The 15,610-nt window shown below is 37.4% G+C and overlaps 1 protein-coding gene across 5 annotated transcripts in view; it reads right to left on the bottom strand.

Annotated features, from left to right (window-relative positions):
- Nucleotides 1-15,610, bottom strand: part of ARHGAP42 (Rho GTPase activating protein 42) — a 311,494-nt gene that overhangs the window by 190,006 nt on the left and 105,878 nt on the right. For 3 of the 5 annotated variants that reach the window (XM_005579430.5, XM_045371128.3, XM_065528915.2), the window contains exon 3: nt 12,784-12,845. In XM_005579430.5, coding sequence (XP_005579487.1) covers nt 12,784-12,845 — 62 coding nt within the window. Of the gene's footprint in view, nt 1-11,645; nt 11,759-12,783; nt 12,846-15,610 lie in introns of those variants that run through there. The other 2 variants (XM_065528916.2, XM_045371130.3) reach the window with 2 other exon arrangements.

The following is a 15,610-nucleotide window of genomic DNA, read 5'->3' as shown; positions in this document are numbered from 1 at the left end:
TGTGATTCTGGCTGTTTCTTAATCCCACAAACTGCCCCAATGTCTTCCCAATCAATTTCCTGTTTGACTTGCAAATGAGTATCCTGGGTGACACAGCGATAAATCACAGGATGAAGTAACATAGCATCTTGATAAGAACCCCTAAGAGTTAGGCTTTTCAAATTATGAATCCTGATTCCAGGAAAAAGGGAATATTTATGAATAATTTGTTATTTTTAATTACTATTATAACAAGTAAAATGTAATGAACTATTTACTATAACTTCATGAGATATTACCATTGGGAGAAAAACACCTGATTTCTAGTTACTTTTCATAGTTAAGAGTGAATGTATAATTATCTCAAAAAAGTTTAATTTTAAAAAGCTTTTGTTGCCCTTTCTTTGGAAATTAAATGTATCAAATTATCAACTTAAATTTGCATTTTCTTCCGTAGTGCATAAATACGCTCTATGGTTTAATCAGAAGCAAAGACAAAAAGGATTGTGTTAACCAGAAACTGCTCCCTTATTTCTGAATATCTGGTTGGCCTGTCACCTGATATTTCCCATTCATCCATAGTTTTGTTACCATTATTTAAAATTTCCCTTCAGGATATCTTTTATAGGTATTTTGCTCTTCTACCTCATGCCTATTTTGGTTTACTTTTTCTGTCCCTTAAAATTAAGTGCATCACCCAGATGTTAAACTTTTAAGGGACAGTGACACAATAACTTTATATACATTTACCTTTTACAATATCAAAGTATCTTTGTGCTTCCCAAGTATCAAAGAAGAACATCAAAGCATGGTTTATGAATGGAATAAAGACTAGCACTTCCCCAACTGTACTGATGGAAAGCAATGGCCAACACTAGAGAGTAAATGTATTTTCAAAAGTGCAAAGATAAAAATGCAAAGATTTCAATATGATGTGCAATTGCAAGACTTCAAAATAAAACTTACTAAACTAGGATAAATGCCAAAGGCAGGAAAACGAAAGAACTAGAGATGCGATGAAAGAGACCAGAAGTGCAGGTGTTGTGTGGCAGCTCATATTCATAGCCAAAAGCAACAAAAAACCTTGACACCCAAAGATTCATAGGAAAACAGCAAAACTTAAAAAAAAAATTCACTACAGTTTATATCTTGACAGAAAAAGAGTCAGAAGAATATGAAAGTACTTTATTCAGAGTATCCTATTTTAAACTAATTGCTTTTTCAATAGCACTATCTGGTTTAAAAAAAAAGTTCCCTTTAAATTCTTCCCTGCAGTCAATGTCAAATATAAAAAAAAGGGAGGGGAGGGTCTTGGGAAACAGGAAAGTAGAAAGACTGGATGACTATTTGCACGTATGCATCTACAAATCTTTAAATTTAGCAATTGAATATATAACCATGAAATACAAGCTATCAGACTAGCATTCATCATAAGAAAAAATATTCATGCCCAGATGATTATAAAGCTGGATAGCAAAATACAAACATATTTTAAAATTAGTGTCAGCTCAGTTCTCTATGTTGACTACATGCTACGACAGCGGAACTCCTAATAGCATACAACCTGAATTTTACTAAGGAAAAATACCACCTTCTTTTGTTTCCAAGTATTATTTTGCAAGAGCTAGTAAAAAGCACCACAAAAAGTCTCAGTTCTACATTTTTCTTTCTTTTCTTTTTATTTTTTTATTTTTTGAGACAGTATCGCTCTGTTACCAGGCTGGAGTGCAGTGGTGCAATCTCAGCTCACTACAACCTTCACCTCCCAGGTTCAAGCAATTCTCCTGCCTCAGCCTCCCAAGTAGCTGGGACTACAGGTGCACGCCACCATGCCTGGCTAATTTGTGTGTGTGTGTGTGTGTGTATATATAGACACACACATATATATTTATACATATGTGTGTGTCTATATATATATATATATATATTTTTTTTTTTTTTTTTTTTTTTTTTTTTTAAAGTAGAGACAAGGTTTCACCATGTTGGCCAGGATGGTCTCGATCTCCTGACCTTGTGATCCACCCACCTCGGCCCCTCAAAGTGCTGGGATGACAGGCGTGAGCCACCACGCCTGGCCACAGTTCTACATCTTTAATTCCTCTTTAATATACTCTGTTAACGAGCAGTGAAATGGCTAAAAGGACACATGCCAGGGTAGGCTTCATTGTCTAAACACTGCATTATTTCTATTCTGAGGCATGTTTTGAATTTTGACAGACATTTGTAGTTATCATTAAGAGTCTTAAGTCATTTTCAGTTACAGACTCAAAAGATATAATCTATAAATATGAACACTTTCAGTTTTCTGAAATCCTAGCAATTATCCTATTCAATTACTTCTCACTAATGATTTTTTTTCCAAAGAGAGTTTATTTATCCCTCAGACTTAACCATAATGAATTAATTTAAACAATCTGAGAAATGGTAAAAAGAAAACTGATAATTCTCAACAATTACCTTTTCTTTTTCTTATCAAGGAGTTTGTACTACTAAACACTATGCTAAATTTTGAACAACCAAGATGGTTTTCGGAACACCTAACATATACAAGGAATACAACAGTATAAAAAAGAAAAGATCAGATCTCTGACCACAAGGTGATTAAAATCAAAACTAAAAGAGAGAAGACATGGGATGGAACAGAGCAATGAGCTGCAAGCCCCAACTGCTGGAATTGGGTCCTGTACATAAAGTGTGGTCACTTACTGGTGTTCTACATCACACTGAGTAACTCATTTAGAGGCTATGTTGTTTCAGATTGTTGTAAGGATCAAATAACATGTATATGAAAACGCCGGGCCCAGTGGCTCACGCCAGTAATCCTAGCACTTTGGGAGGCCGAGGCGGGGGGATTGCCTGAGGTCAGGAGTTCGAGACCAGCCTGGTCAATGTAGCGAAACCCTATCTCTACTAAAAATACAAAAATTAGCTAGACATGTTGGTGCGCGCCTATAATCCCAGCTACTCAGGAGACCAAGGTAGGAGAATCTCCTGAACCTGGGGGGCGGAAGTTGCAGTGAGCCGAGATCGTGCCATTGCACTCCAGCCTGGGCAACAAGAGCAAAAGTGTGTCTCAAAAGAAAAAAAAAATGTATATAAAAGCTCTTTGCACAATTACAAAACACAAATGAGGGACCAATAATCCCCAGACTTTGAGAGGCCAAGGCAGGTGAATCACCTGAGGTCAGGAGTTGGAGACCAGCCTGGCTAACATGGTGAAATCCCGTCTCTACTAAAAATACAAAAATTAGCCAGGCATGGTGGTGGGCAGCTATAATGGCAGCTACTTGGGAGGTCAAGGCACGAGAATCACTTGAGCTCGGAAGGCAGAGGTTGCAGTGAGTCAAGACCGTGCCAATGCACTCCAGCCTGGGCAACAAAGTGAGACTTGCCCCCAAAATAAATAAATAAATAAACAAATAAGAAATTTAAAAATGAATTTTATTATTGTTAGCACTAAAATATAAAAGCCATTATTATTGCAGTTGCAATAAATTGTATATGATCTACCACCTCTCAATACTATCTTAATATTTCACCGGAAAACTGGAAATCAGGAGATGGAAAGCATCCACAATTCAGTAAACGTGAAAATCAGAACTTTATACATGCAGGACATTGAGATGATGTATTATTCTTTTTTTTTGTTTTAATTTCAGGCAAAATCACTGTAGAAAAATGTTGCTATGGAGGCCGACATATCTAAAATTTGTTTCTAATAAAAGTTAACCTAAGACATACCAGAAACATAATCTGTTTTCATACATGTGGAATTTTGGCATACTGTGCCTCATTTACATGAGACAATAAAAGAAACTGGATTACTTCACAGATAATTGCACTTAAGCATATAACAGCACCAAAGCCAGAAACTTAAGATTAATTAGTATCACCTACCGAGGGCATAGCTGCAAAACAAAGATGTATGGCAAAAATAATAAATACAGGGAAAACTTTCATCAAGAGAAACGGGGATACACAATTTTTTCAACATTTAAAATATTCTACTACTTCATAAATTCTGGGTTCAAGAATGGGGGAAAGACTTAAATAGATTTATCAGATTCACTGCACATTTTTAGATCTTACATGTCAAAAATTTAATGTGGGAACTGTCAAAGGATTGATGGATAAAGTTTTCACAGAAATATATGCCTAAGTATTATCAGAGGCATTTGAACCAAGCAATTCTATCGTGAACAGGGGTGGAGTAAAATAAGGCTGAGACTTAACTGGGCTACATTCCCAGGAGGCTGGGGATTCTTAGTCACAGGATGAGATTGAAGGTTGGCACAAGATACTGATCATAAAGACCTTGCTGATAAAACAGGATGCAGTAAAGAAACCAGCCAAAACCCACCAATGCCAAGATGGCATCAAAAGCGACCTCTGGTCATCATTGTTCATTAGACATTAATTATAATGCATTAGCATGCTAAAAGACACTTCCACCAGCACCATGACGGTTTATAAATATCATGGCAACGTCAGGAAGTTACCCTACATGGTCTAAAAAGGGAAGGGATCCTCAGTTCTAGGAACTGTCCACCCCTTTCCCAGAAAACTCCTGAATACTCCACCCCTTGTTTAGCATATAATCAAGAAATAACTATAAGTATACTCAGTTGAACAGCCCACGCCACTGCTCTGCCTATGAAGTAGCCATTCTTTTGTTTCTTGACATCTATAATAACTTTCACTTTAGAGACTCGCCCCAAATTCTGTCTTGCATGAGGTATAAGAACCCTCTCTTGGGATTTGGATTGGGATCGCTTTTCAGTAACAATATGATGAACTTGTTGAAAATTAAGATAATTTCAAAACTTATGACTATGTTCTTCCCTTCTTCCCTAATTTTTGTAAGATATTGAAGTAATACATCCAAAGTACTTATTAGCACATCATACATACGATATCAACAATACATGTTAGTTATTGTTATTAATGGACTCTGTAATTGAAATAGAGTCTTAGTTTGTGACACTGTGATTTATATGAAGGCTCCAGATCCCCACAGCATGGGTTCAAACCCTTGCGATACCATGTATTAGTTATGTGCCTTTGAGTTTCCTCTCGTTTGAAATGGGTACATTAATAGCATATACTTCTGAAGCCTACTGTGCATATTAAATCAGTTGAAACATATGAAGCAACTGCAGCAGTGCCTTGCACCTTGGAATGTTCAGTGTCAGTTGCTATCATCATCTAAAGCAGTGCTGCCCTATAGAAATATAATGCAAGGCACATAACAACAAACACATTTTAGGTGTTCGACAGACACATATTCCTGATGTCTAATGTACTGAGCACCACTAATAGATTCTTCACATCTCTTGAGGCTCACACGAAAGCTCAAAATCAACTGATTTTACCAACACACTTTTTTCTTTCTTAAATATCTAGGCCAGGCGTGGTGGCTCATGCCTGTAACGCCAGCACTTTAGGAGGCCGAGGCGGGTGGATCACGAGGTAAGGAGTTTGAGACCAGCCTGGCCAACATAGTGAAACTGTGTCTCTAATAAAAATACAAAAAATTAGCCAGGCGTGGTGGCAGGCACCTGTAATCCCAGCTACTCAGGAGGCTGAGGCAGGAGAATCGCCTGAACCTGGGAGGCAGAGGTTGCAGTGAGCCGAGATCGCGCCGTTGCACTCCAGCCCAGGTGACAGTGAGATACTCTGACTCAAAAAAAAAATTAAGAAGTTAGAAAATAAACATCTAAATCTATTCTGATTTTACTCCCATTAACTTTATTAACTTTATGTTTTAAAATAAAAGTGAAAGAAAAATAGAGGCCTTAATAGTCTTACAAAGAGAATATTATTGAAATTTTAATGAAGGTTATAAATTTTTCTTCTAAGTCCCCCTATAAGTTTTTTTTTGTCCCAAAATAATACCCAGACAACTAGTTCATTTCAGGGAAGTACTTTTATTACTCAAGGATAAAAAGACAGGCTGGACACAGTGGCTCATGCCTGCAATCCTAACACTTTGGGAGGCCGAGGTGAAATGATTACTTGGGGCCAGGTGTTCGAGACCAGCCTATGCAATATGGTGAGGCCCGCAATCTCTGAAAAATAAAAATAAAAAGATAAAAACTGAAGAATTGGTTGGTCATGGTGGCACAAGCCTATAATCCTAGCTACTCAGGAGGCTGAGGCAGGAGGGTCACTTGAGCCTAAGAATCCAAGGCTGCAGTGACCAGCCCGGGAGACAAAGTAAGACTCTGTCTCTAAAAGAATATACAAATACTGGGAAATCTAAAGCAAAATTTGTAACTTACACAGGTCAAAGGCAAACGTGAAATGTTGTGGGCAATGGTAGTTCTCATGTTTATCAAAATGAAAAATAAAAGAAATAAGTTCACTGGTATAAATTCTCTAAGATAAACCCTAGGTAAAATATTTTGAAGTTGAAGCTTCCCCCATTGGTGACAAAGATATAGCCAAGAAAAAAAATCTACATTGCTAAACACACAAGAAATCATTTGTCAAGGTCAGGGACTGTACTAGAAAGTGAGGGGCCCCGGGGTCAGACAATGATTGGAGGGTAAAGGAAGAGCATAAAGTGGACCAGATAATTTGGACCTTCTGTCCTAAGGAACGCTGCAGCCACTGGGTCCACAACCTATGTCTGTTATGGTCAAACATCTCTACTATATGCAAGTGAAGAAACAGGTTTTGATCAAGTCATCCAAAAAGCTTTCTCTCAGTTCTCCTACTGATCTAATGTCCCCTAGGAGGACATTAGACTCTACCTTGATTCTACCACATCTGATCAAACTGTGGACTCGATGAACCTCAGAGCTCTATCCTCCCACCCTTTCTCTTCTGTCTCACACTCTTAGCCCGGGTGATCTCACCCATTCTTATAGCTTTAAATGCCTCAACATATGTTGACAACTCCTAAATGTATATCTCCAGCCCCAGCTCCTCCCCTGAATTCCAGAACCATACATCTAGCTGCTCCCCAAACAAGGCTACTTAGATATACAATAGGCATCTAAATCTATCTAATTTTTTTTTTAGTAGAGATGGGGTCTCTCTATGTTGCCCATGCTGGTCTCTAACTCCTGGCCTCAAAGCCATCCTCCTGCCTTGGCCTCTCAAAGTGCTGAGATTACAGGCATCTTCATAAACAGCAACATCCCCCACCAGCTCCATTATTTTTCTTTTTAGCATTTATCACCACCAGACATAATTTGTTTAATGTTTGTTTCTTCCCCTTAGAATGCAAGTTTCATCCGCGCATGGTGGCTCACGCTTGTAACCCCAGCACTTTGGAAGGCAGAGGTGGGCAGATCACGAGGTCAGGAGATCGAGACCATCCTAGCTAACATGGTGAAACCCTGTCTTTACTAAAAATACAAAAAAAAAAAAATTACTCAGGCGAGGTGGCGGGCACCTGTAGTCTCAGCTACTCAGGAGGCTGAGGCAGGAAAAGGGTGTGAACCCAGGAGGCGGAGCTTGCATTGCGCTGATATCGCACCGCTGCACTCCAGCCTGGGCGACAGAGCGAGACTCTGTCTCAAAAAAAAGAATGCAAGCTTCATGAGAGCAGGTATTTCTGTTATAATATTAGAACTCAAGGGGACTAAACTAAGGCTATATGGAAAGGGCAGGGGGCCAGGGGAGATATGTGGGATGAAGCCTCAGTGACAAGAGGGAGCCAATCATGACAGGATATGGATGAGGATGTTCAAGGCAGAGGAAAGGGCAAAGGTATAAAGTTCAAAAGAAGCCTGTAGTGACACATGAAGAGGAATAGAAAGAAACCCATAGGGTTGGAGAACAAGCAAGAGGGAGTGTATTAAGAAGGGAGAGGCCAGCCTCAATGGCTCATGCCTGTAATCCCAGCACTTTGGGAGGCCGAAGCAGATGGATCACTTGCGGCCAAGAGTTTGAGACCAGCCTGGCCAACATGGTGAAACCCCATCTCTACTAAAAAAACAAAAATACAAAAATTAGCCAGGTAAAGTGGTGTGCGACTGTAGTCCCCGCTACTCAGGAGGCTGAAGCACGAAAATCACTTTAACCTGGGGGGTGGAGGTTGTAGTTAGTCAAGATCACGCCACTGCACTCCAGCCTGGGAGACAGAGTGAGACTCTGCCTCAAAAAAAACAAAGAAGGGAGAAATGGGGGTGGGTGAGGTTCCAGGGATTTAGGGGGTGGCACTATCACCTCCAGTGGCATGGAGGCAAAAGGGTCAACTTCACTATTTCAATACAAATAACAAAGAAGAGGTTCCCTAGAACTCTTCCAGAAGGCCACAACCTAGCGTTTCATCCTTTTCCAGGGAGTTCTCTTGTTATGTTAACATTGGTTCAAATTAATTTTGAACAGCCTAAGACGAAATGGTGGCATTTGCATAGCCAAGTCAGCTGTGATCTAAAGAAAAAGACTGGTTTCCGTAGTGGTACAGAAACTGAGAAGACGTTACCACAAAGTGTACATGGTTTAGAAGCCCCTCTCTGTATTAGGGGTAATCTGAGTCTGACCACAAAGACACCTTTTCAATGACACCTTCTAACCAAAATCATTGAAGTGTTTGCTGCATTTTATGTGGAAAAATTCTAGCATTTCCAATAAAGATGCACTTTTTAAAAAGCATATATCAATAATTGATACCAGATCCTCACCTTTTAAGTAATAAGCATTTTATTAAGGTCAGTACAAAGAGCTTTTAGATTATTTCTTACATTTGTGCCATTAAATTGCTGTTCTCTTCCTAGCCACATGATGGCAGGTGTCAATCAGCACTATGGAAAATCCTGCATTATGGAAGGTGTGTGAGACGTATGAGACAGAATAAACTATACCCTCCTCAAAAGTTTCTGAAACATACTTTCCATTATTTTCTCAGGTGCTTTTCTGTTGCATTAAAACTGCATTTTAGTTGGCTTTAGCAGAAACGTAAAAAAAAAGAAAAGAAAAAACTCAATACTTAAAGTTAGAAGGAGACAAGAGGAAGTTCCATTTCAAAAATCCATGTTTCTTTGGGCTCTTTTCTGCAAATAGTCATTAATCTCCCAAGATGACATATTCATCTTCCTAAATATGGTAAATCTTCCTCATGCTGAGATTACAGGTATGAGCAACTGTGTCCAGCCAATATTTTTGTTTACTCATTGTTTCAACATACTGAAGACTTTGGTCAAACCTAACAAACATATATATATATATAATACTCATGATTTATCAATTAAAAAACATAATCTGAATTAGTGGTTTTATAATTAATTATATAGTCCCTTTACAATTTCCTGGTACACTAAATAAATTTAAAAAGTCACATGAATTTTTGATGCCAGTGCAAATAAATTATATTTATGTAAAATTGTAGTCTACTAAGTGTGCAATAGTGTTTTGTCTAAAAAAAATGGTGTACATACCTTAATTTAAAAGTATTTCATGCCTGAAAAATGCTAACAATCATCTGAGCCTTCAGCAAATCATAATGTTTTTGATGGTGGAGGCTCCTGTCTTGATGTTGATGATTGTGAACTGATCAGGGTGGTGTTTGCTGAAGGCTGGAGTGGCTGTGGTAATTTCTTAAGACAACCATGAAGTCTGTAGCATTGATTGAATCTTCCTTTCACAGAAAATTTCTCTGTAGCATGAATTACAGTTTGATAGCATTTTACCCATGGTAGAACCTCTTTCAAAGTTGAAGTCTATCTTGTCAACCCTGCTACTGCATTCTCAACTAAGTTTATGTAGTATTCTAAAACCTTTGTTGTTATTTCAACAATATTCACAAGGAGTATCTTCACAAAGAGTAGATTTGATCTCAAGAAACCATGTATTTTGCTTATCCATAGGAAGCAATTCCTTATCCATTTAAGTCTCATCATGAGATTGCAGCAATTCAGTCACCTCTTCAGGCTCCACTTTAAATTCTAGTTCTCTTAAATCTTCCATCACATCTATAGTTACTTACTCCACTGAGTTTTGAATCTCTCCAAGTCATCCATGAGGGTTGCAATCAACTTCTTCCAAACTTCAGTTGATATTTTGACCTCTTTGTGAGCATGCATTACTAGAATCAACTTCTAGTGATGAATCTTTTCCAGAAAGTTTTCAATTTACTTTGATGAGCTCCATCAGAAAAATCAAAATCTATGGCAGCTATAGCCTTGCAAAAACATATTTCTTAAATCATAAGACTTGAAAGTCAAAATTACTCCTTGATTCATGGGCTGCAGAATGAATGTTGTGTTAACAGACATGAAAACAACACTAATCTCCTTGCACATCTCCATCATAGCTCTTGGGTGACCAGGTACATTGTCAATGAGCAGTAATATTTTTAATGTTATCTTTGGTTTTTTTTGTTTTTGTTTTTTTTGTTTTTTTGTTTGTTTTTTCCTGAACAACAGGTCTCAACAGTGGGCTTAAAATATTCAGTAAACCATGCTGTAAACTGATGTGCTCCCATCCAGGCTCCATGTTCTATACCTAGAGCCCAGATAGGGTAGATTTAGCATAATTCTTAAGGGCCCTAGGATTTCTGGAATGGTAAATGAGCACTGGCTTCAACTTAAAGTCACCAGCCACATTAACCCCTAACATGAGAATCAGCCCATCCTTTGAAGCCAGACACTGACTACTTTTCTTTTACTGCTATGAAAGTCCTAGATGGCATCTTCTTCCAAGGGAAGGCTGTTTTGTCTACATTGAAATTCCATTGTTTAGTATAGCCACCTTCATCCATGATCTCAGCCAGATCTTCTGGATAACTTGCTGCAGCTTCTATATCAGCACTTGGCTCCTTCACCTTGCATTTTTATGTTATGGTGATGGCTTCTTTCCTTAAACCTCATGAACCAACCACTACTAGCTTCAAACTCTTCTTCTGTAGCTTCCTTACCTCTTTCAGCATTCATAGAATTGAAGAGTTGGGCCAGATGCAGTGGCTCACGCCTGTAATCCCAGCACTTTGGGAGGCAAAGGCAGGCTGATCACAAGGTTAGGAGTTCGAGACCAGCCTGACCAACATGGTGAAACCCCATCTCTACTAAAAATACAAAAATTAGCCAGGTGTGGTGGGGTGCACCTATAATCCCAGCTACTCAGAAGGCTGAGGTAGGAGAATCACTTGAACCCGGGAGGCGGAGGTTGCAGTGAGCAGAGATCACGCCACTGCACTTCAGCCTGGATGACAGAGTGAGACTCCGTCTCAAAAAAAAAAAAAAAAAAAAAAAAAGAGAATTAAAAAGAGTTAGGGACTTGTTCTCAATGGGTTTGGCTTAAGGAAATGTGGCTAGTTTGATCTTCTATCCAGACCACTAAAACTTTCTCTATATCAGTAATAATGCTGTTTCATTTTCTTATCATTTGTGGGTTTAATAGATTAGTACTTTTAATTTCCTCCAAGAACTTTCCTTTGCACTCACAACTTTCCTAACTATTTGGTTCAAGAGGCCTAGCTTTAAGCCTGTGTCAGCTTTTGACATGTCTTCTTCACTAAACTTAAATCATTTCTACCTTTTGGCTTAAAAAAGTGAGAGACACATGACACTTCCTTTCACTTGAATACTTAGAGGCCATTGTAAAGATTTTAATTGGCCTAATTTCAATATATTTATGTTTCAGGCAATAGGGAGATCTGAGGACAGGAAGAGAGATGGGTGAATGGCTGGCTGGTAGAGCAGTCAGAATACACTTACCATTTATTGATTATGTTCACAGTCTTATTTGGGTAGAGTTTGTGGAGTCCCAAAAAAGTCCTAACAGTAACCCCAACATTCACTCATCACAGGTCACCACAACAGATATAATACTAAAGAAAAAATTTGAAACATTGAGAGAATTACCAAAATGTGACACAGAGACAGAAAGTACACACATGTTGTTAGAAAAATGGTGCCAACGCATTTGCTTAATGCGGGTTACCAAAACCCTTAATTTGAAAACAAAAACAAAACAAATGAAAAACAAAAACCACACATTATCTGCAAAATGCAGTACAGTAAAGCACAAAGAAATGAAGTATGGCTGTATGTGTGTATATAATCCCCCAAGTGGACAGTGAGGTCAGTTAAATCAGAGATAATGTCTTAGAGAAGTCCGTAACCCTCACTGTAACTATCAGCATCGTTATCAACATCAACATGTATTCACTACGTGCCAGGTGCTGCTACAGATGCTTTTCAACAATCCTGTGGGATATATACTACTATTTTTCCCATATTACAGATGAGAACATTGCATCATAGACAGAGAACATCACAGATATTTGAAAACACTGGGCATAAAATTCTATTTTTGAATGGGTGTTTCACCAGTAACTATGCTCTAATACCTTTGCATATATTCATCCATCAATATAGAATGCTTTCCCTACCCTTCCCAGCCTAGCAAAATTCTCCCAAACTTCAGGATTCAACTCAAATGTTACCTTTTAACATTAACCTGGCAAGTAAGTTCCTCTTTCCATGAATTGTCTGAAACATTTGAAACATGTCTGTATTACAACACTGAGGTTGTTATAACCTCTAAATGTTTGCTGAATTAGAATAGGTTTCTTAATAGCAGTCTGTTCAATATTTTTAATCTCTAGAACAGTAAATTGAAAGCAAAATAAAGGTAGTTTACATATGCCAAGCAAATAAAATAATTAGAAAAAAGGTATATCTTATTAGCAATATATGATCATTATAGTCACAAATCGTTCCAAAAATACATATAACAATTAGTAGATGTGTCAAATCATAAGGCCTTGTATAAAGTTCGCTAGTTCAGGAGGTCTATTCTTTAATATGTTGAAACAAAGCAATATTCTTAAGAAATACAGAACAGACTTACCAGTCTTCGCCTTTCTTCTTCTACTGCAATGAGTAGTCTTGCAAATTCTTTTAGTGACTGAGCTGTTTGGAAAAAAAAAAAAATTAAAAGCATTAATATTTTCATTGCTAATATCTAATTACACAGGAAGAAACATTAAAAGGAAGCTAGTTATTAATTTGTATATAGTATATCTGTGATTTTATGTTTGTATAACCATAAAAGAATATACAATAGGATCCTAATGACTAACAGCTATGGATCAGAGATGTATGTTTGTCTGCATGCTACAAATTAAAGCTTAGCAAGTACCAACAATATTTTTTCTTCAAAGACATTGGAAGAGATATAGCTTATATATTTAATAAGTAAAATGTACATACACATTGATAAATATAGCATTGAAATCATTTTTAAGCAGTGACTACAAATAATCAAACATTTTTAAGTCTATAAGGAGCAATAAATCTACTATTTCGTGTATTTGGTAGCAGCCAGTAATGCAAAATTTTCCACTGACTTCTAGAAGCTGAAGTGTCACAGATAATTGGAAACAGATTCCATATACTGAAGGGATCAACTTTACTTCTACATGCAAGGTATGTTAGATCTTTGCTGTTCAATTCAGTGTGGTCAGAAGAACCAGTAGCATCAGCATCTTGGGAGTTTGTTAGAAATGCAGACTGTCAGGCCCCACCCCAGAATCTGCATTTTAACAAGATCCCCTAGTGATCTGTTTCTGTATTAAAGTTGAGAGGCCTGCTGAACTATCGGTACCTATATTGCTTTACTTTTGGTAGGAACTGAACAAGGACAGCAATTTAAATTGAAATGGGAAAGATCAAGTATTCAGAAACATTGTGGGAACAAATAAAAACTAAGCAAATAAATTAAAGGGAGGTTATAGTAGCATATTCTCTAAAAATGCATAGGTCCAAATGGCAATTATGGAAGAGTAATTCACTATATCAATTTTTCATACCTAATGCTTAAAATGAATAATTAACCAAATTCAGAATGTTTGGGTCACAAAAATGATAACACAAATAAACCTTCTCTTCTATGTCCTTTTTTTTTTTTGAGACAGGGTCTAGCTCTGTTGCTCAGGTTGGAGGGCAGTGGTGAGATCTTGGCTCACTACAGCCTCGACCTCCCAGGCTCAAGCAATCTTCCCATCTCAGCCTCCCAAGTATGTAAGACTACAGGCATGTACCACACCTGGCTAATTTTGTTTATTTATTTACTTATTTATTTTGTAGAGACAGGGTCTCACTATGTTGCCCAGCTGGTCTCAAACTCTTGGACTCAAGTGATCCTCCTGCCTCAGCCTCCTAAAGTGCTGGGATTACAGGTATGAGCCACTGCATCGGCCATACAACCTTATTTATTAGATTCCTAGTCACTTCCTTTTCCCATTTTAGCACTGGAAACAACCTGTGAGACCAGAAGTTTAGTAATTCTGGCATAAAGCCAACAACAAAGACAAGTAAGTGAGAAAAACAAATCAAGAGTCTCATCGAAAGAACTCATTAAGGAAGATAAAAAATATTTCCCATTTAACAATTAAATATTCCAACTTAAAATGTTGTTTTCTCTTTTCAGAATTACTAGGCTTACACTAGCCAAACTGGTGTGAAATGTTAAACCCTATGATTATTTCATATTGGATTTTATTCACAGCTACCCGAACGGAAATCAATGGATTACCTGGGAGACTCAGGATAATCTGATAAATACATTAATGGTCTTTTCTTTGAAGTTTGGATAAAAGAAATCTCTTCAGAAATACTGATATTAATGTTATAATACATTTCCAGTTTTGAAAACAGTAAGTTGAACAAAAATTATTATATAAAGAATATGTTAACTGGAGTGTATAACAGTATATTATATTTTTGCGCTTTCTTTTGGTAAAGAAAGTATTCCATCATTCTGGTAGGTATCTACTGCCACTGAAGTTCTTGGTTGGTGAGCTTGAAGAAGTCAACAAAACTCTGGGTGCTAGAAGGCAATTGATAACAGGTCTATAAAGAAAGAAGTCAAGAGGTAGGTCAGTTTGGGCTGCCTGAGTGTAATAATAAGTATGTTTCTTTAAAAAAAGAAAATTCCAAGTCAATTGTTAATTCCTGGGAAAACAACGTTATACAAATAACACAATCACAATAAACTGAGTAACTGACTTGTAACTAATATGTACAAAATCACAACAATATGATATGAAAAACTGATTTTGCTGAAGTTGTTTTAATTATCGAGAGAATAGGAGAAAGGCGTGTATAAAATAGTGTGAAGTAAAGACATGTATGAAAACAGTATGAAGCAAATGATAAATATCTAAAACTGAAAAACAAATTTTAAAAATAGCAGGACAATCATGGTCTTGAAAAAATTACAAGAAATGACTAAAAGTTCAACATAGTCTTTCTGAGAAATTAAAGTTAAGTAGTGGGGACTGGCAAGATAGGAGACTGCTAGTTTTCATTCATCCTAACGAAATCTATAACTTTTTCAACACATAATGAAAAATAAAACATGCTACAAATGCTTTATTTTCATACTAGTCTAAATGCTAGGAAGACATAGATCCTTTGTTATTAAATTTCCCAAAGGGCTAAATAAATACCTACTACATAGAAGCCTGTCAACAGCTATTTTGGAATAAATGAAAATATAACAATATTAGATTGGCAGAAGCACACTAGAATTTCCCATTTGGTCAACCCAGGAAATGATCACTGGCTCATACAGCCCCATGCTGTATCTTACTGCCTCCTGGGTATTGCCTCTGAGAACAGCTGAAGTCCACAGGCTTCCCCTAAGGTACCTCCTACCTCAAGAGCAAATGATG

Source organism: Macaca fascicularis, chromosome 14 (assembly GCF_037993035.2).
Source record: "Macaca fascicularis isolate 582-1 chromosome 14, T2T-MFA8v1.1".
NCBI lineage: Eukaryota > Metazoa > Chordata > Mammalia > Primates > Cercopithecidae > Macaca > Macaca fascicularis.
Note: the sequence above shows the minus strand (reverse complement) of the source record. Positions and strands in the feature narration are given on the sequence as shown.